Here is a 21,176-nt window from a genome sequence, read left to right on the forward strand (position 1 = left end):
AGTCATTAACGCAGGTGATAGAGTATGAAGTAGATGTAAATAGTAGCCCAGATATTTTTGCAGCAGATCGTACAAATGATACATGTAAATCCGTTCCCGTTATGTAAATCATTACAGCGATTCGGCTGCAGAGGGGACTGTCTTGTTTAAAACTAGAATGGAGACAATAGAAAACGAACTGCAACTGGAGCAACATTTCAGACTGGTCCAGTTAGACCAGCAGAAATCTAGGGCGAAACGATATCAATTAAATTAAGCTATAAATTTCGGCCGGACAACAACGATAAACGCAAGCGATCAAAGACAAAACGCCGATATTTTCTTGACAGAAACCAAAAAGGTAACAATCGCATGACACTAGAAGATAAAGCCACTAAACAAGATGTTGAAACCGTCTTGTTTTGGAATATTTAGGAGGTGACGTTAGTGTTTAGTTAGCTGAATGCCTGAACGTACCTATAACAGGTTCGCCTAATTGTAATGCGCAAGAAATCTAGCGCATTGCTCTCGTCTAAAGTGACATAACGACGACAAGTCGCCCCAACTGGATCACGTAAATAATTGATCCCACGTTCGACTTCATTGGCGATTTTGACTGTGTGTTGAGCAACTTGTTGCATAACTTTACTGAGATTTTGTGCATTTACTCCTGGATTACCTTCGAATTGTTCTATTTGGCTGGAATGGCATGTTGCTTTCGACGCCAGTGTTGTCGAAGGTTATTTAAACGTGACAATCTCCTCGTAAAAGTTTGATAAACGTACTGTCTGGCAGGTTAATCATACAGCAGGTATGTGTAAACGGCAGCCTGGGTCCAGGCTCAGAGTTGACGTAATCGGTCCATTGTTATCAGCTTCTAAAACGTTTCTCACCATTATATATTTAGTCGCGAATTGCTTAGCGAAAGTCATAAATTATAATTCCGCTGTATTTAACTAGACGTTTGTAATTGTTGGACAAATTTCGTTGTATCTTGCAAACAGGTTTCTCCTTAATTGTTTTAGAATTGAAATTTATCTGTTGATTTGAAAAGTGACGTGCACGGATTGCATTAAGTGATTATTGGAATTGGCTTTTTCCTTCGAGAGATCTGATACAGTTTCCCGCGATCAAGTCGCTTAGCAGTTTTTGTTGCGACATTGTGTGGAGACAATATCATGTGGCGTATTGTCTTCGCCAATTTATGTGTTAAACGAACTTTCTGATGTGATAAAAAAACCTAATGTAAAGACCGTTATCACCTAAATCTAGTCGATCAATTCTTCTTGCTTGACCGGCTGGTTAAACGATTTACAACTTGTTAAGTCATTACTTCATTAGTGTATATGCGAGGCTGTATTCAATGTCATTACAATCTTTTCTAAACTGTTAGATAACTGCTCAATTTATTCCAATGGAACACACATTATCTTCTAAAACGCATATCGTCATGAACAGTCAAGTCATCGTGTACGCAATCTCCAGAGTAAGATGACCTCTGCGAAGAGTCATTGCCAAACACGAGTAGTCTTATGCAAAAGATCTCGTTTCACTAGGCAGGTTCAGTATTGCAGTAAAGACCATAACTTTTCGGTCAAGGTTGAGCGATATAAGCTCCACGCCGTGAGAAGATATTCGCGCATTATACCTTAATCACAATAGTTAGCAAGGAATTCTTTTGTTCTGGGACTTTAGATATCGTTTCGATACTTGATTTGCATAAACGACGTTTATTAAGTGATGCCATTTACAGATTGATAACTTTATCTAGCTTTTTAGCTACACGTTTGCCTTTTATCTTCAAATAAAATTAAATCCGGGCGTACAAGGTATCGGGGCGGAATAGATTCCTGAACGGACAATTAAAATATATAATAAGGAGTATCTACGTGAGAACATTTTAACTACCGGCACTTTTTACATATAGACCTTGATAAAACCCAGTCGAAATTATTCACTTTGGACCTCTGCCATCGAGAGGTGCACGATCCTTTTAATTTCAATGCCATGACACATCGAACACCATACTTGGTTACATTAACCACACCCAAATCGGACTAGTATTTATGAAAGTTAACAAGCGTGATAATGATAACTTGTGTAAAAGTTGTAAAACTACGTAGTTGCTAGGAAAAACTGACCAGGTAAATTCGCTTCACCAAGTATGCCATCATGCAAGACCGAACTATTTAAAAGAGGAAACATAACTTTCACCAGAAAACTAGGAACCGGTCCTGATGGTAATGTTTTCCTGCCGAACAAAGCCGGAAGACTGAACTAGTGCATAATGACACGAAGGCAAACTTGTGGATTTAGGAAGGCAGTATAAATGTACCGACGAAGACATAAGTTAGTAACTATTTCTGAGCTTTACTACTTATGACATAAAGTCTACTTATGGTGCTTTAGTTTGCACTGAACTTAAACGTAGATACTGCATTTTTATTCGGAGCAGTGTTATATTTTGGCATTGGATATAAAATATGATTCAGTCGAGGCCAGTCCAGTACAATTTGACATCAAGACTTGATAGTCAAAGTGATTTATTAAATCTGCTATAAACATGGCGAATAGAGCATGAAATGAGTCACAAATAGTAATGATATCATTAGAAGATAATTATTAAAGTTGTGACCGTCTATCGAAATGGCAAGACAACTTAGACGTGGATTTAATTGCATAGGTCATCTTGGATTATTCAGAGACTATTTTAAAACTATGCGGAGCCTAAAATCCAATCTTAGCCTTAATGATCGTCTTTGAAGATCCATGAAGATAAAGATTAGAGACCATTTACGATGTTAAAAGCCTTAGTCTAGATGTATAGGTACCTAAGTACTTGGAATATTTATTAATGATTCACTCTTGAGTTATTAGATCACCCGTTGTTTAACTTTTATATTTTGTAATCCATGTCCATTGTTTTATTACCTACAAAGGAACAGTATCTATTGTTATGGGTTATGGTATTATCAGACCTGCACAATGCACACATTAGTAAATGGTTGTATAGGACTTTCTATTACTTACACTATTTGCAGATAGGAATCTCTGTTTACTTACTTTTATAGAATGTACAGTCGCCATCAGATATATCGGAGCGGTACCAAGGTACTCAAAAATATCTGAACATGCTCTTTACCGTATTGATAATAGAGGCTTAGTTCAGATATTTGTGAATACATTGGCCGCTCCGATATATCTGACGGCGATTGTACTACAGTTCGGAATGACATGTCAAAACAAACAAATAAAATTCCAATTTATTTTCCATCCCACGCTCCATCTCGACCTTGATTAGTTCCAAAGAACACATTTTCAAGTAGCCTTTACTGCAAAGTCTTTAGGTTTACAAACTCAAGTGGTCATTTCAACAAATCGATACGTATCAAAACGGAATCCACGAATGCCTCAAACGTACTACCGCATTTACAGTTAATTGACTGAGATAAACCTTATTGCTACGAAATAAGGTCTATCTACGGTAATTTAAGTGTGCTTGTTGTAACATCACAGCTTGTTGACATTCCACTCGGCCGAGAATGATTGGAGCATTTTTCTCGTCAATTTAGCGTGGAAACCAATTCGAAAGCCGCGACCGAGACCTACATGACCAAATGCGATTGATTTTTCAAGAGCAAATATCTACGCGTATCTGCAGATACTGGGAGACTTCCGGGCTTTGATGTGAAGTATTTGCGGCATTGACATAAGATTCTATATTACCTGGTATGGACGACAGAGAAAGGACGACAATCTCTTATGGCAGAACTGTTGCAAAAGTGACCAGCTTTCAGCTTTAAATAATAGTTCATAATCTTTCCGGTGGCGCTAGGTAGGCTCATGAACTTACATGAACCGTAGAGGTATAATAATATTGAGACGAAATGGTGGACGGGCAACAAATAACCTGACCAAATTACGTAGGTTGTTTTTGGTTGTATTTGTCAGGAATGTTAAAAAGTGTTTTTAATTTTGTCGCATTGCGTATGTTCTGTCCCTCACGGGCGCACGCGTATAGCACATCTATATAAAATACTAGGTCTATGAAATTTCATTTCGCTGTATTGTGGCGCCATCTATTGGATGTTTTTGATGGACACTTTTCATACATAAAGATTTTGCTCCTTTTTTACACTCCATAATTACCTAGTCAATAATTCAGAATTATAAAATGTGAATATTTCATATTCTTTTATTCATAAAATTAAAATTTTACATGTCATAGGTGAAATATTAATAAGCTTACAAGAAGCGCGCGGAAATACCTGACAGTCTTAATGGTGGAACCAAAATATGCTATAAGAGCATATATGCCATCATATTCTATTTTTACGGATAAAAATACGAACAAATTACGAACACAATAAAAGTTATCTTCATAATTCTGACACACTAAGGGCCAGTTGCACCAAACCACCTGCTAACGTAAGCACAGTTCGCTAAATTTTAACGCTTACGTGGGGGTCTTATCGATTGCTAAATAAAATGCGTTGCACCAACTATAAAATAACAGAATGTCGTCGCTAATCGTGTGGCCATACTATGAACGCGTTCCTACCAAAATTTTTATGGTAGAATTATTTTTTCATATAGCAACCCAGTCATAAATGTCAAAGTTGTCAAAATTTTCAACAACGAGAAAACTTTTGTAGGCGCGAACTAGTTTCTTTTCAGGTTTTAAAGCTAAATATTACACAATTTATGCCATGCCAATCTTGAATATATTTATGATTATATTAAAAATAATGTATCTTAATGGCACATTAAAGTGAAACTGCTGACTACGATTGTACAGTGTCCAAATGCTTTCCAAGCTGCAAAGCCGAATCAAACAAGGAGCTGCATTGCCCGGTAAGTTATCTTATTAGTTTAATACGTATCCCTAACTACTTTCAGAGCCCTAAGCACAAGGAATTACCTACGTTACCTACGACTATGACCCAAATACCGACAGTTGGGGTAACATTTCCAATTACATCTATTGTTGACACAATAATACATCACTCTTCTGGTAGTAGCAGATATTTGAGTTACTTTTGTACTTTAATTTAAACCTGCTTAACCTAAGGATTTTTCAATGGTTTTGCCATTGGTTGAAATGGATCACAATATATTTTTATGCATAATAATTTCATGTTACTTTCTTTTCAGATTTGATATACACCATTTGATATGGAATACAAGATGAAAGTTACACACAAGTGAATCGATTCAAGAAATCCAAGAATCATACACTAGATTAACTGGAAAAACTTGTTGCGAATAATAAAGTATTATAAATATTATCTGAATTTCATTTTTGACAATAAAATATATTTTTAGTTGCCTCATCTTACTTTATTTTCTACCTCACACTAAATCCTTTTTAGGTAGTGACTAATGGAGGTAAAAGGTTATCCGGAGAGAAATCAACAACTCATTGACATATAATAATTATATTATTTCACAATTAGATTTAAGTGCCTACTTATTATATTTTCTGTCATACTGGTGACTTCACTTGTTTATTCCAACAATTTTTTTTTTATTGGGGTGATCATGATATAAATGATTTATGAAACATGCATGGGCTGTTGAAAAACTGGTATGGGGAAAACAAATAAAATCAATCTGAGGGCCTTTTATTATGACTGAATTTAGAGCTATTTAGGTATGTTAGGTTTTAAATGATGATTTATAGGGACTGGTAGGTTAATATGTAGGTAGGGTATTGTCAGTAGTCAGTTGTGTATAATAAATGTGTAGTCAGGTTTAAAAATAATGGGTTTACACATTCTCTAAAGTATGTTGTAATGCTCTTTTGCAAATTAAGACCTATGGATTATATTTTTACTAATTTACTGTTATGTTATTTCAAATATATGGCTAGGGTTACATACAATTGTTACATTGTAATTTATTTATATGCAACTTCACTGTATGACTGGTTGAATACAAGTAAAATTCAGGTGACAGAAGGGAAGCCATATTACTCATATATTTTATCTAACCCAGGTATTGGCTGTTATATTTATAAATGTTATCCAGTATGAAAGGAAACAATTAAGATGGTCAGCTCTTTATCACTTATCACCATGCCTGTCACGTTCTAACAAGTATGTAAGCGCAAAAGTGACAGGCATAGTGACAAGTGATAAAAATGGAATCATGCTGCCACAGCAGGTTATACCTACTAAACTATTCAGTTGTTCTCATGTATATTCGATATTTCCAGAAGAATTACTTTATTAGGCTTGGAGGCCACTATTGTCTAGACACAGTAAGAGATCCTTTGGCGTAGTATCAAGGTAAGTATGTCATCTGGCATGTCTAAGACACTGTGGTAAACCTGAAAATTCCAGAGCGATACCTTGACATTCACAAGCAGAGCTCAAAGTGTAGGGATGCCTCGGCAATATGCTGAAGGACGCCCTGCCATGCCATGTCGCTAATGGGTGTGGGACTCTATAATAGGTATAATGTAATAATTGAAGATAAGAGATACCCAGGTAGCCCACACTCAAAATAAATGTAGATTTTTGGAGCTGTTAATTGTTAAATCAAATTGTAACTTTGTATTCTAATAAATAATAATATAAATAGGTATCACCATAAATAATACTATTTTTAGTTCATTACTTGCAAAGTTGTTATTTCTAGGGTTAATGAATAAGATATGTTGTAAAAGCAATTAAAACACAAGCCAGTATGTATGAATTGAAGTATTATAATCAGTTTTACATTAGGTACACATTTTGGCCACTTATATATAACCTATTATGCCGACTGGTCTGGAATTGTCCAATACATTTTCTTCACACTAAAATACTTGATTTCATATGTAGCATCTTGTTTTATGTGCGTTTATAGTTATAAATATAGTTCACTTCTGTTGTGGGTTACGATTTTCAGAGGCCGACTTTGTATATGTTTATAGTTGTCATCTCGCTGTTTTCGAATATCATAGTTAGTCCACTAATATTTCCAAGGGATATAACATTCTTATCTTGATTCCAATAAACAGAGAGCGTTTTAAATTGATTTTAATGACCAGTCTGTCGATAAATAGTGTTCATTACATGCCGTCGAGTTTCACTTTATGGGACGTATTTGTTAACCTGTGATAGCAACAATCTGGTGTTATCCTCAACTTAAACTGATTCTGCACTCGATTTCAATTTAAAACACACCTTTTCTTTGAATATCCAAAACAAATTAATGTATTTTATGAAACAAGTCATCACGCAACTAAAATGACATTTAAAACCATTATGACAACTATCACACGTTTTTTGCGTTTAGATATTTCCACCTTTTTAATGTTATAAATATATTTTTAATAATTTACATTACTTTTTTACTCAAATAATTTAATAATGAAACATAAATTCGTGAAATACGGACAATTTCCAAAAAGCGCCGCCATATTTATCGAACGACTTTGCTGTTAACCAGTGCTCTACCACCGGTTAAGGGCAGCGTAACTTTTTAACGGACACATAGCGTGGTGCAACCCAAATATGCAGTTAGCATTCGCTAGCGCCATTTTTACACATGATCAGTACATCAAATGGGCATGGTGCAACTGGCCCTTAAATGGATATAAACAAAGAAAAGTGAAGATAGAGCATTGACATTACACACCCATAACTTACTATTCGAACATAATAAGCATATTACTACCAAATTTGTCCCACTACGAGTACACTTAGCAGCAGATATATTTACACGTACTTATGAAGAGCTCATTCTCTGTTCCCTACAGAATACGAGATGTTCTTTCATACTCATATGTTGCCCTCTGTACTATACGTAATTTGTTTAAGCACAGTAGGTAGTTACTTAACCCATTTAATGCGCGAGTGCCCGCGTCTTCAGCCCAATAAGGAAGTCCACTCCACTAGCGCTGCACAATCGCTAATGATCATAATACTGCCATTGTCTCAAGAATTAGCTACAATGGACTGTAATTAATTTACTGAATGCTACCTTTGGAGTTTGATACCAATGTTTCGTGGTATTTGTAAGGTTGCAATGGAGATTAGCGTGGGATAGTGGACTGGTGACTACTATTTGAAATACACCATTTCTTTAGGTGCTTGTGTTTCAAAATGTTTCAAAATAACTGGTCATGTGTCTAATAAATCAAGTGTAAGGTCGAAGTTGACAGGTGATAGTGTGCCAATTTCTGTATTACTTAATATAAATAAATATTATAGGACATTATTACACAAATTGACAAAAGTCCCACAGTAAGCTCAATAAGGCTTGTGTTGAGGGTACTTAGACAACGATATATATAATATATAAATATTTATAAATACTTAAATACATAGAAAACACCCATGACTCAGGAACAAATATCCATGCCCATCACACGAATAAATGCCCTTACCAGGATTTGAACCCGGGACCATCGGCTTCGTAGGCAGGGTCACGACCCACTAGGCCAAACTGGTCGTCAAAATTATATATGAAACATTATTTTGGAATATAAATAAATGTGAAATAAGATATATAATATATACATACGCCCTAAATGAACAGTAAGAAAGTGGATATGGAACTAGACTCAGAGGTCGGCAAAGTTGAAGAAAAAGAGGAAACCCTTGAGAAAATCACCAGTTATCAATATCTTGAGCAGCCGCAATTTAACTTCCGAAGAGCCACAGGCGGCTCGCTTCGCTGACCTTGTTCAGTTATACAAATAAAACGACACGATTTAGGTAAATAAACTTCAAAGCTAAGAAAGTAACTTGAAGACATTACAAAAAACTTATACATACACATAAATACACCCACATAAGTCACACATCGAATGCGCCGACTTCTGGCCGAAGGGTGTCGTAATTCAGAGGTTCAGGGGCATACTGCCGAATCCGATACAAGAGCAGTCGATGCAACGGAGCCACATCGTTTGTCGCCTAAATAGTGTTTAGTTGTAATTTTATAAAATGTTTATGTATGTTAGTCTGTAAGGTATTTTTTAATAAGGCCCTTGTTGCCTCAGTCAAAAAAAATTTTGTGTTAATAAAACTATAAAATCGAATTAAAAACAACCATGTGTCGGAAAAAGATAAGGAGATGTACATCAGGAAGATGTTTGCATATGTCCTCATAGCGTATAATATATGCAAGATACGTAATTTACATATGCATGTGTGAGTGTAGTAAATGGACATTAAGAGAGTGCGTGTGTAATAACAACTCTTTATTGCTTTTTGCTTTTACTTTCGTCGGTTAACTATATGCTCTTCGCTTCCTTGCATACCAATGAAACATTAATTGCATGTTTGGATACTTGCGGTGCTGACGGGTTTTCCTTTACTGCCTCGTGGGTTCAGGTTCTTCTCTCATTCTCACTGATCGTAGCATGGGCAAAATTGATTTGCGAGCCCGGGATCGCCGATATCTTGTTTTAGAATTTATTTTTTTGTAAATTTTACCAAAAAAAAGTAATCGATGAAGTTACTAGATAAACACCTGCAGATTGCTAATTAAAATTCTGACAACCGCATTGTTATCTAAAAAAAAGTGCTTCAATTTTTCAAAATTTCTGATTCTACTGCACCTTAATCAGCGATATGTATTTTATGCGGAACTATTAGTAGCGTATTATAATTGAAAAAAAAAATGCAACTTTAATTTCATCAATAATGAATTAAATTAAAGCAGCATTTCAATTTAATTTATTATTTATTTTATTTTTATTATTTTAGGTTGGTTTAACTTAATTAATAATTATTATTTAATTAAATTAAATTATATTTAATTATTTTCATTATTTGTTGTTTTTGTAATATGGATATCTGGTCCGAAATAAAAGCTTTTTATTATATTTATTTAATCTCATTTACCCTTAAATGTAAATTTAGTCCTGTAACCGTCAAATACATCTTATAATGTGGACGAGAAATGGGCTACACAGCACCACATATTACAAACTAAATAAATACAAACTTTTGTAATGAATAAATCTACAGGTACTTGCCTATTTTTATTTCTGCTTTTGCTCTACATAAGTTGTACAGTTTTTAAGCTTTGATTTTGAATGAATCCAACGGTAAAGTAATATGTATAGGTATAACAGTAATAAGTAGATATATTACTATTAAAAATCAATTGGATACCCACGCCCGATGCCTAATACCAGCACTAATATATATAATAATAAACACATTTTTATATTCTTCGACTTCGAGATACAATTTTTTTGTTTGTTTATAATACATTGAATAAATGTGTGATATCTATAGCCAAATTTTGTTAAAAATATACATATGACAAGGGTTCATATTACTTACAGTTCTCAATAGAAAAAAAGAGGTGTGTCTCTTTCTTATCCGTAAAAACACAAATGTAATTCGACAAAAGTTATTAAACAAAGTTTATATAGCGTATTTAATTGCAGTATATATACATGGACTTAATTATTTAATCCTTTAAGTTAAAGACACAATTAAAACTGTCTCCGTGCTAATTTAAACATTTTTCTCACGGTTTTATTACACTTTCCGGTAAAACGAACATTTTGCTGTTGTTTCCGAACAAGAATTGCTACGTAGTTATGTGCGCCTGGTATCGAAGTGGGTCAGCCGCTATCAGATCGATAGTTTAGCCAAAGTTATCAACAGAATTCAAAGGGGAGATTAAAAGAGTTATTTACATGCACACATTTCATCGACCTTTTGATTAGATATCTGGGTGCCTACCGCGAAAACTGAAAATCGCAAATTGTGGGGATCTTTCTCTTTTACTCTCACTAACACGTAATTTGAGTGACAGAGAAAAATGCTCGCAATTGACGAACTTCGATTTTCGCGGTTATAGCCCTGTACCTAGTATTGGAAATGCGAAAGTGGGGATGAAATAGCCGACCAATCCCTACGGATACTATGGGGATGACGCCTCTCTCTAGGCGCTCCTTTCTCCACTTCATTAAGCTAAAATGAGGCAGGCCGGATTTACGAAACTAAATACAGATTGAATCCAAAATGGCAGGACTATCAGGGACCTATTGCATAATAAAGTACGAGCTACTACTATAAGGGATTTTATATACAATATCACTAAAAGTATTAGCTTGTTTTTATTATGCAATAGGCCCCTGGACACAGTGGGTGCATTGTTAAGGGTGGCGAGAGTATGTGCAATATAGGACCCTAATACGGGAAAAGAGCCTCTTATTTGTCTCACTATAAAGTACCTCTAAGTCTACTTAAGCATTACTTACAAAATAGCTTTATGAGTTAATTTGTTCTATATTTTGAGAAAATTACGAAAATAAAAGAAAAGAGTCGCCGGTGAACCCTCCTTTTGCTCTTAGTTGCTTTAACGTTTTCTTAGCCCCATTGATCAAAATGATCAAACAACTATAAATACATCGTGATCTCCTAAATCTTATCTGTAACGATAACACATCGAGTTAAAACAAAGCATTTCATGTTCTCTTTCTTCCTAAATGCGTGTAGGTAAACGAAACAATTGTTATAGTGATATCTATGGGTCGCTACTTGTAATGTTTGTAGGCGAGACAAGTAAATACATCTAGTCCTATCTTATAAAAGTTTTTTTTGTTACGATGATAGAAGTGAGTATGTTTTGCTAGAAAATGTAAAAAGTCCCTCCAAAAGCATACACACATAAGCAAAGTAGTTAATAGTACCTAATTAGACGACATCCAGCTAATTAAGTAGGTCACTAACGAATATCTAATAATATCTAATAGGTAGGTAGTGTAGGTACAAACAGAAACACAATTAACGAGCGATGGTACACTCTTGGACATTTGGGCATTTCTATTACTATAATTCCAACTTACTACTTCAAAACTAAAGTTCTCTCTCATGGGAGGGTTTTTCAATTAGTCATCTGACTACAGTGTCTTTAAATGTTCCAGATGGAGAAATCCTGTCAGATATATTCATTTTGCATCGTCGTTCTTCATGGTAAGTCTATCTAGATTTGCACAATGCCTTGTCTGTGGTGCGCTGCGGTGCGCGCGCGCAGGAATCCGGCAACAATTAGCGACGCCTACGGCGGGCCCTGAACTTGTTGCGACAGACAGACTTCGAAATAGTATGCCGGTTTTAGAAAAATTTAATGATAATGATAAGTTATTAATATGTTAAACAGATGGTTCAAATATTTTGATGATATGTAACTACAACTAGGGTTACAGCCGTAAACTTTAAATGTGACTGGGCGTTAAAAAACGTAAAAACGGCCGGACATTTTGACTAAGACGCCTTGCCCTTAAAGTATTGTTTTTATCACTTAGTTGGATCAATATAAGAGCGTTTACTTTTTCCGATTCCTTTGGAGAAATTTTTGATCGTGTCTCGACATTTCGATAATTTTCGGTAGTCTGCTAGAAATCCGTAACTATAGTAGTTGACAGTCCAAAGAACCAGAAACTTAATTTATATCTCTCTGCATCCCTTAGCCAAAAACGTGTACAGAAATTAGGCAATCGAAACGTCCGTGATACTGACCCGGTTTAATAAACAACACAATAATTTAAAAAATGTGCGCTTTCAGTATAAGATACGCAGAAATGTCATTAGATAATATGTGCGATGTCTACAAAAATTACCAGTACCCACCTCAAAAGGTACGAATTTGACTTAATACAAATTATGTTACCATTAATTTACTTACTCAATTAATTTACTAACATGATCACAGACAGAACATTGCCCGCTGTTGATAGTACTATATTATAGTTAATATTTCCAAACTAGGTAAATACCAATTTTGTATCAAAACTTTTGGCTCAGAAGCAGTATCTAGATAGAATTGGCCAGAAAAAACGAAGAGTGCATGTCATAAACATACAAGGGTATTTCTTGATCTATCACTGAGATATGCATATGACCGGGCCAACCGTTTCACCTAAATTAGGTTTATTTACAGTTAAAATAAAACCGGAGCAATATGGTGAGAATACAGCACCAAATCCAATTGTAATCATAATTAGTTCACGCCATAAAACATCACCACAATAAAGCGCTAAATGGTACACTACTAATCTCTAATTAGATTTTTATGGCTTTCAACTAAAATTTATCCACATGTAAATATTCTGAGAAACTGAATAATTTCAAGTAATTTGTATGCGGCGACAATACAGGCGTAGGATGGCAGTCAGTCGTCACAGAAGCTTGTGCAACTTGTGTTTGTGTCTAAACCGTAAAAGCATTCCATTGTGAAATCGTACCAGGTGGCTTAGGGAGTCGAGAATCTAGACCTAGTTGATCAAAAACCTGTCGTAATCCTACACTTAGAGCCCTACGATAAATGGTTCAGGTAAAATGTACAATCCTATTTGGTTACCGTAACGCCATCTAGCGGTAACCGTGAACAATGCATCGATTAGTAAGCGTGCAGTTACAACATAGTATGGCAGCATGTTAACAGATGGCGCTACGCGTATGAAAACAGGACAGTTTACGTTAACCGACGTTGTAGTACACGCCACAATACAGATTACTTTAAACATAAACGTTTTTTAATTAGTACATCTCACGAACGACTGTATTAACCATTATACTTTTTAAAAGGCTGTGTGATTAGCAGAGCGAGTTTCATATTTAATCATAACTTTGGATTAAGACGAAAGTGGAGGACCCGCGCGACATCACCTTTTCATACAAACGTAGTCCTTTTTTTCCTCCCTGGATATTAACAATATTGAAAATATTTTCACAGAATTTGTTGTATATCAACCACAACTATGCCCCTACGTTTGATTTTTTTCGAATTTTTAATTATTATAGGAGTTAGAGGCATTTAAAATTTTGTAAAAAAATCTGTTTTTCGCTCCTAATTTTTATAATAATACAAAAATCTAAAAAAGTCAAACGTAGGGGCATAGTTATGGTTAATATACGTCAAATTATGTAAAAAAAAAAACAAAATGTCCATATCCAGAGAGGAAAATGGGGACTACGTTTGTATGGAGAACCGGCCGTCGTCTTTCCTCTTAAACTGTTGACTTTTAGCGTTTATGAGATGTAAAAATTATACGTGAATAAAAAGACATGCATCTTACCTTGCTCGTTTTCAGTCTCTTTAGGCGTCTTCTGCCACTGATGCCGCACCTTCTGCGACCAGCTGATTGGACTTTTTCTGCCTCGACTTCTCTCTCGCACACTGCAATAAACGTTCATTGTGAATTAATAATATGTAGTCAACAGGTACGTCCCACCGATAGGCTTTTTAGCGTGGATGGTACTGAGCCGGTCGCTTTGGTATATCTCGCTCTGATAAGAGTGTTTACATTTCTCTTTGGGAAGTAATTGCAGGTTATGTGCAAACGGCTTAGAGTGTTTGACTTATTAGCCTCATATTCTTGCACATTTTTTGTCACAGTGACGCAATTTTATTATTCAATACATCTAGATGCCTAGTCGGATGAATCTTGTTCGACAGATAACTTGGAGACTATAAATAAATAAATAAATATTATAGGACATCATTACACAAATTGACTAAGTCCCACAGTAAGCTCAATAAGGCTTGTGTTGAGGGTACTTAGACAACGATATATATAATATATAAATATTTATAAATACTTAAATACATAGAAAACACCCATGACTCAGGAACAAATATCCATCACCAGGATTTGAACCCGGGACCATCAGCTTCGTAGGCAGGGTCACTACCCACTAGGCCAGACCCGTCGTCACTGCTTTTTTAAAGTGTTGTATGATTGTGATTTGCCCCTGAAAGCCATCAGACGCTATTGAATTATAATTAGATAATCCCGCAGAACTTTACAAAATCTAATTTTGATAAGGTCAGACTATGAACTTGACATTTAAGTTTGACTAGAATAATACTTACATAATGATCTTCTGTTCATCGGTTCTCTCCTCGTCTGATACGTCGACCCAGTCGTCGCTGCGATCGCTCCTGTCGCTGACACTTGTCTCGCTACTCGGCACTTGAAAGGCGACTTCTTGACCATTATAACTCATCACAGATCTCTGCCCGTAAATACTATTAGTCTTCTGCTCACTCGAAATCGTCGACTGACTTATATTGGACATATTATCAAACGACAACCGCTTATGAACAGTAGAAGCTAATTGTTTCCTAAGATTATTTCTCAGTTTCACCATACTTGGGCTGTTCGGGATGCTTTCATAGCAATGCGATAGTGAATTCGCGTCAGCGTGTTTTATTGTATCGTATATGTTCTCGGAATCGTTGTAGGTCGTGTAGTCGGACGCGTACGAATGTCTTTTCCTATCCGTGGGACTGCTTTCTTTAGACTTGGGATCTCTCGCGGGGATTCGCTCGTATATTCTGTCGGAGCCGATCTTTTCGTAGCTGACAGTAGATGTGCCGCTGACAGATTTAGAGACTTTGTAGTTTTTACTAGCTTTAGGTTGGTAGGGCTGGTATTTTTCGGCTATTTGTATTCCGGAGCTGGAGGTAATACAATAGGGTTTGATTGGTGACTTGCAGTATTCATAACCATCATCACTATCCCCATCGCCCCTAGTTCTCTCTTCTAACTGCGAGTCGCATAGCTCGTAACTGTGCAAACTACTCTCGTCGCCTTCAGGATGCGATCTCATTTCTAAAAGGCATTGATAAATATTTTCTCCCGTGTCATCTTTTTTATTTTCCACAGGCTCTTCTTTAGGGATTTCAGGTAGAGGGCAGTTAATTTTTGAAACTCTATCCAACGTTCTAACAGGTATGATTACTACGTTTTCAGTGTCTCTTGGTTCTAAGATTTCATAATCGTCTTCAACAACTGCGTCTTTTTTAGGTTTCGACGTAAATCCGACTAAAACCTCTTTGTTATACGCCTCAACTAAGTTACTTTCAAAGTCTGAGTTAGACTCGTTTGGAGGATCAGTTCCAGTCTCTTCATTAGTTTGCGAAATAGTTACTACACTATTAGGAGATTCTTCAGTGGATATGAAAACTTCTGGACATGATTCCGCCGTTTCATTAAGACTGCAGCTATAAAAACTGTACGGGCTTTCTGACACAGATTTTTCGGAATCCGAACAAAGTATACTACTTTTCCGGCGCCAAAGAAATGATTCGTTAGGAGTTATACTATTATTAACATCTTGGACTTTTTCTTGCACTTTACTATCAGGCGAGACTACGCTCTCTGGTTCTGGGTTAATTGATGTCATTGAACTCTCGCTGACATCTTCTTGAATTATTTCAACAATCTTTAAAGGCAGTTTTTCGGAATGTATGTAGTTAGTTTTATACTTATTTTTATCATAAAGAGATTCTTTTCTTTTGAGATTTTCAGCAATGGGTGTTTTGACGCTAACTGGTTTGGGAGGCAGTTCTGAAGGCGCAGGTTTTATAGTCTTTATTTTAGGAATACCGTCCTTTACCACAATGTTTTTCGTTAAAACTAAAGTTGATTTCTTTTCAGGTACTTTTGGTTTCTCTTTAGGTATGGGTATAGGTTTTTGGGGTTTGGCAGGTGGTCTTTTTAGTGTGTTATTAGTTGAATTTGTTTGCGCAATAATTTCGCACTCAAATTTCTTGATAACATTTTTAACTACGTTGCTCTCCGTTGGTTTTCTTTCTTTAGGAGGTTCGACGTCTTTACTGCTTGTTTTTCTGGGTGACCCATCTACGGAATCAGAGCCACTCTGTTCACTAGAATTGGAGTACTTCAATCTTTTTTTGGGTGATTTTGGTATTTTGGTGTTATCGGATTTTGAGCGTATTACACGCATTCTGGCTGAAGACGTATCAGAGACGTGTTTGTCAATGGAATCCATACTTGAGCATCTTCGCCTACTATTTCGTTTTCTTGAGCCTCGTCTTTGACGCACTACTATTTTTATATTCGGGCTTGAAAGCGTCGAAGACGGCGTAGAGCTATTACTTGCAGAACGTCGGGCCGCTTGCACATCTATTGTTTTAGTCAATGGTTTTTTCGTCCCTCTAATTGGTTCATTAACCACAAGGTCATTAAACTTCTTAGTTAATTCCGTCACTTTGCTACTTGGGATAGTTACCGTCTTCGCGAGGGGAGCTCGTCGGTAAGAGCTCCCAGCGTTTTTAATTTTAAAGCTTACTTTTCTTTGCTGTTGTTCCATGAGTTTTTTTATATTCGGAGATATGTCTTTTGGTGGAACAGTTTCTCTCATTTTGAACTGATTGACAGTTTGCTTGAAATCTTTACCTCCGCCAGTGCTCCTCGAATCCTCGCTTTCTGTTGTGATCGCAATCTGAGCATAATGCAATGTAACTTCTTCTTTTTTTATTGCTTTCCTAGGCGGCATCGTTTGCGAGTTTACTGTGGAGTTTAAGAACGCCTGCTTTGCGTCATTGATGGACTTCATTCTTTCGGAGATCGGCGGCTGGAGGGGCACGGAGTACACACATTTGTCGGTTTTTTGGTTGTCCTTTATCGCCATGCTTGCGTCCGGTAGGATGAAGTTCATCAAAGCACTGATGGTCCTGTGTTCCTTTTCGTGCTTGATCGACGGTATCAAACTGGTCTTGGGTAAAGGTTCCCCTTCCATTAGACCGTTCAATAACATTTGTGATGGATGTCTGTGACTGCTTTTCTACGCCATCTGAAACAACAAAAGTAAAAAAATTAAGAACTACTACACAGTTGTACTTGTAACTACTAACATTTTATTGTCGATTAAGGTTTACAATTATAAAATGTGAATGTTGAAAGATAACTGTCGCCAATAAACCTACTTTATGTGTGGAAACAGATCGTTGATTGCGAGCGAAAGTACGTGTTCTTTGGTAGATAAGTTTCCACAGTAACGGACAGACTGACGTTGGGATTGCTGGTATTATTGTCTCTGACGTTCCCACGAGATCGCGATTACGATAGAGCTTGCTGCTTGTACTGCATTATGTTGGTGCTTTTTACAGGGCTTGCAAAATTGTCGTTTGGAAAATTCCAGTCTTTTGATTGTGCTCTATTGTGTCATTTTATTAGTTGCATTTAATGACGTCTAAACTTATTTGAATGATAATAAAATACATTATGTGTGGGGCGTGATAGAGCATAAAGAAAACATATGTAGGTAACAATGGAGTGGGGAGACGCGCGGTTTCTGCATGACGATTTGATTAATATAAACTTTCAAATCATCAGATTACATCAGAAAATTATTCATAAATAGCAAATGATTTGGTTATTAATGAACGCTAAAAGCTTGTTTTGAATATTTACTACTTTTCCTCATAGTAGCTCGATCGAAGAATACAAGTTGAACCGAGTACGCTTCACTTACTTCACGTACTTTAAAGTTATTTACGATACAAGTGTGGAAAATAGGAAATTCGAAACGAGTGGCGATAAATTAAAACACGACCGAAGGGAGTGTTTTAAATCGACACGAGTTGCGAATTACCTATTCGCACATGTATCGTACAACGTTTTACAGTACATATGACCCTTTAAATTTTAGACATAGTTACATAATGTGCTAATTTAATACGCACTAGTGCGGAAAAGTAGCACCATATGTACTAAACACATTAAGTACTTCGTGGTTCAGGGCTACAGTCTAGAAGATCCGAATTTGCAAGTGATTATAAAGTAAAACCTTATTACATTTAAAAAATGTAAACGGAACGCTTTGTTTTAGAGAAAAATAAAGTTTTCCAACCGTATTATCTATAACCCTGAAAAGCATAGGTAGTTTTTAGATATAGTACAATATACATTAGAATTAAACCAAACTGCTACTGATAAGTTATTTAAAAGTTTATTTGCCTAATGTATATTTTAATTAAACCTCTCCCATTTCTTTCACTTGTCCCGATTTTGTGTTACCTCTAGCCAGTCTCTCAAGAAGGGTCCAACATATCTCACGATCTCCGAAGAAGTCATGACTAGCCAAAAGATCGGACAAGTGCGAGTCGGACTCGCCCACCGAGGGTTTTGTACTTTTTAATATTTCTTGTTATAGCGGCAACAGAAATACATCATCTGTGATAATTTCAACTGTCTAGCAGACGGACGGACAGCGGAGTCTTAGTAATAGGGTCCCGTTTTGCCCTTTGGGTACGGAACCCTAAAAACCACTTCAATATGGCCTCTTTCCCAGCTACATCTATAGATGAGTCTTAAATTCTAGCATCTCCCGAGCCTCGGTATCTAGTCAACTATATGGCTGCTGCTTGCCGCGACGTTGGCGCAAATGCGCATCAGCGACACCATTTTCCATGGCGCTGTCTATTCAATCACCGCTCAAAAGACGCAAGTGAGGGGTCTCTCTAGAGCGCAGCGTGGTCATGCGATCCCTATATTCTTAACTACGGGAAAGTATCCAGCCCAGCTCTATTTCCCAAGAATGCCACCAGCCCTCAGGTCGTACGTGACGTGTAGCATCGTGTATCCTATGCGCAAGAGTGTAAGTGGGGTCAACCGAGTCGTGATAAGCTTTCACTGGGACACCGCCAGGAGGAATGAGGTAAATAGAAGATATGTTAATTAACTAGCTTGTGTTTAGAATAAGTATAAAGTGGAGTTGTTTAATTACTTGAATAAGTAAATTATAATTAAGTAAAGTTAAGTGAAGTGAACTGAAGTTTACCTTGGTATATATACGAGTAGATACAATAAACATTATATATTATCATAATTCTTTTGATTAAAAATAAGAATTATGCAACGGTTTTGGGCACTAGGCAGCAGAAATCTATAAGTCTATCACCGGGGCAAGACTAAAACTTAGTTCTTCTGGGCATTTTCCGCAAATCGACAACAATTGTGCCTATTTTGCGTAAAACGAGGTAGCGCTACTCTAACCACCCCAGCTTGTAAGGAAAGACAAACACATGAGGATCTTGGAGGAGGAGGAAAACAAAACGAAGCATGGAATATTTTTTTCTATTTAAGGCACGGTGGGGTAAGACGAACATAGTTTAGAACAGTTCATACTGTAAGTCTTACCTTACCTTAAATAGAAAAAAATATTCCATGCTTCGTTTTGTTTTCTTAAGTATCGTAATTTTTATGATAATTATTTTCGTCAGTCGTGATATCGCTTTTGTCTATACTTGGGATTAATTTAACGAGTGTACCAGAGATATGTACTGTGGAGTCGCCTAGCGAAGATGATAATCGATGATAGAAAACGCCTAACGAAACTTAAATAATGTCTGGAAATAGTCACGTGACTTTTCGTAGCATCTGTCATCGCGATACATTTTTGCTATTCGTTTGGCGTCCGGAAACAGGCGGGCTGTCGATTGCTTGTCGCAGTCGAGTAAAGTAAAGTAAATTTTGTGGTCAACTTTTACTGCCATCTTTCGACACAGGACTAAAACTCTTAGAATGACATATGGCTATATGACCCATGTTCTTTCACTGATATGTGTTAAATATCAGACGGTGTCGCCATCTACTCGAGTATAGGCCAAAGGTATATCGCCATCTATTGTGAAGCATAATTTTTTCTTGATTTTTCGAGGAACGTTTTTTTCTTAGACTTTATTTATTTTATACGCAGTTATTATATATATATATATATATATATAACTTTGGTAAGGGTTTTATCATAACTATCGACGTCGTCCTAAACAGGGACCGGACCCGCTTACCCTAACCCGTTCAAAAACCCGGGTTATTGTAAAGCTGTGTTCCAAAAACCGCTTCATTTCGGTAAGCTTTTGATTGGCTTACCGGTTAAGAAACTAATCCTTTTATTTGAATTAATTCAGGTTAGCGCTTACCGATATTAAAAACCCGGGAAAGGGTTACCGCTTCAAGCGCTGATTAAATACGAACAAGCTGTTTTAACTTTTACGTGAACTGCATATGGTCTATTAACGTAGCGCCCGACGCGAAACACGGCGGTTCCATTTCCTACGTGCACGTGCGAGTGCGCGGCGCGGCGCGGCGGCAGTCGGTATTTGTCAAAGGCTTTGTAATTTGCCGACCTAATATTGCTAATTCAAACAAAAGTGTACGTTAAGTCAAGTAGCGCACAACGTAGATTTCAAAACACATGCTAAAGTTTAAGGCAAATTACCTAATAGGTAAGGCGTTGCATTGATTTTGGTATATTTTTGTTTAGTACCTATTACTCCTATTATAGTCACTTTCTTTATCGTTAGCTGTCTGTGCACATCTCCTGTGTCAGTGGAACTCATCAATGGCTTCTAATAATTTTATCGAGTTCGGGCTCATTTTAAAGGTCTTGACGAGTTCTTTACGATACACATGGTGGCGAGGGTCT

The 21,176-nt window shown here is 36.5% G+C and overlaps 1 protein-coding gene and 1 long non-coding RNA gene across 7 annotated transcripts in view; one reads left to right on the forward strand and one right to left on the reverse strand.

The window, feature by feature from the left end:
* The window catches only part of LOC133521122 (ephexin-1), a 166,016-nt gene that overhangs the window by 42,075 nt on the left and 102,765 nt on the right, over window positions 1-21,176 (reverse strand). For all 6 annotated transcript variants that reach the window (XM_061855889.1, XM_061855892.1, XM_061855890.1 and 3 more), the window contains 2 exons: window positions 14,812-17,540; window positions 14,015-14,115 (listed from right to left, as the gene is read on the reverse strand). In XM_061855889.1, coding sequence (XP_061711873.1) covers window positions 14,015-14,115; window positions 14,812-17,504 — 2,794 coding nt within the window. In that variant the 5' untranslated portion in view covers window positions 17,505-17,540. The remainder of the gene's footprint in view (window positions 1-14,014; window positions 14,116-14,811; window positions 17,541-21,176) is intronic.
* LOC133521143 (uncharacterized) lies at window positions 4,369-5,308 on the forward strand. Its single transcript, XR_009799868.1, has 2 exons — window positions 4,369-4,833; window positions 5,134-5,308. It is a non-coding gene; the product is annotated as an uncharacterized LOC133521143 (long non-coding RNA).

The sequence above is a fragment of the Cydia pomonella genome, chromosome 9 (genome assembly GCF_033807575.1).
Source record: "Cydia pomonella isolate Wapato2018A chromosome 9, ilCydPomo1, whole genome shotgun sequence".
In the NCBI taxonomy this organism is placed as follows: Eukaryota; Metazoa; Arthropoda; class Insecta; order Lepidoptera; family Tortricidae; genus Cydia; species Cydia pomonella.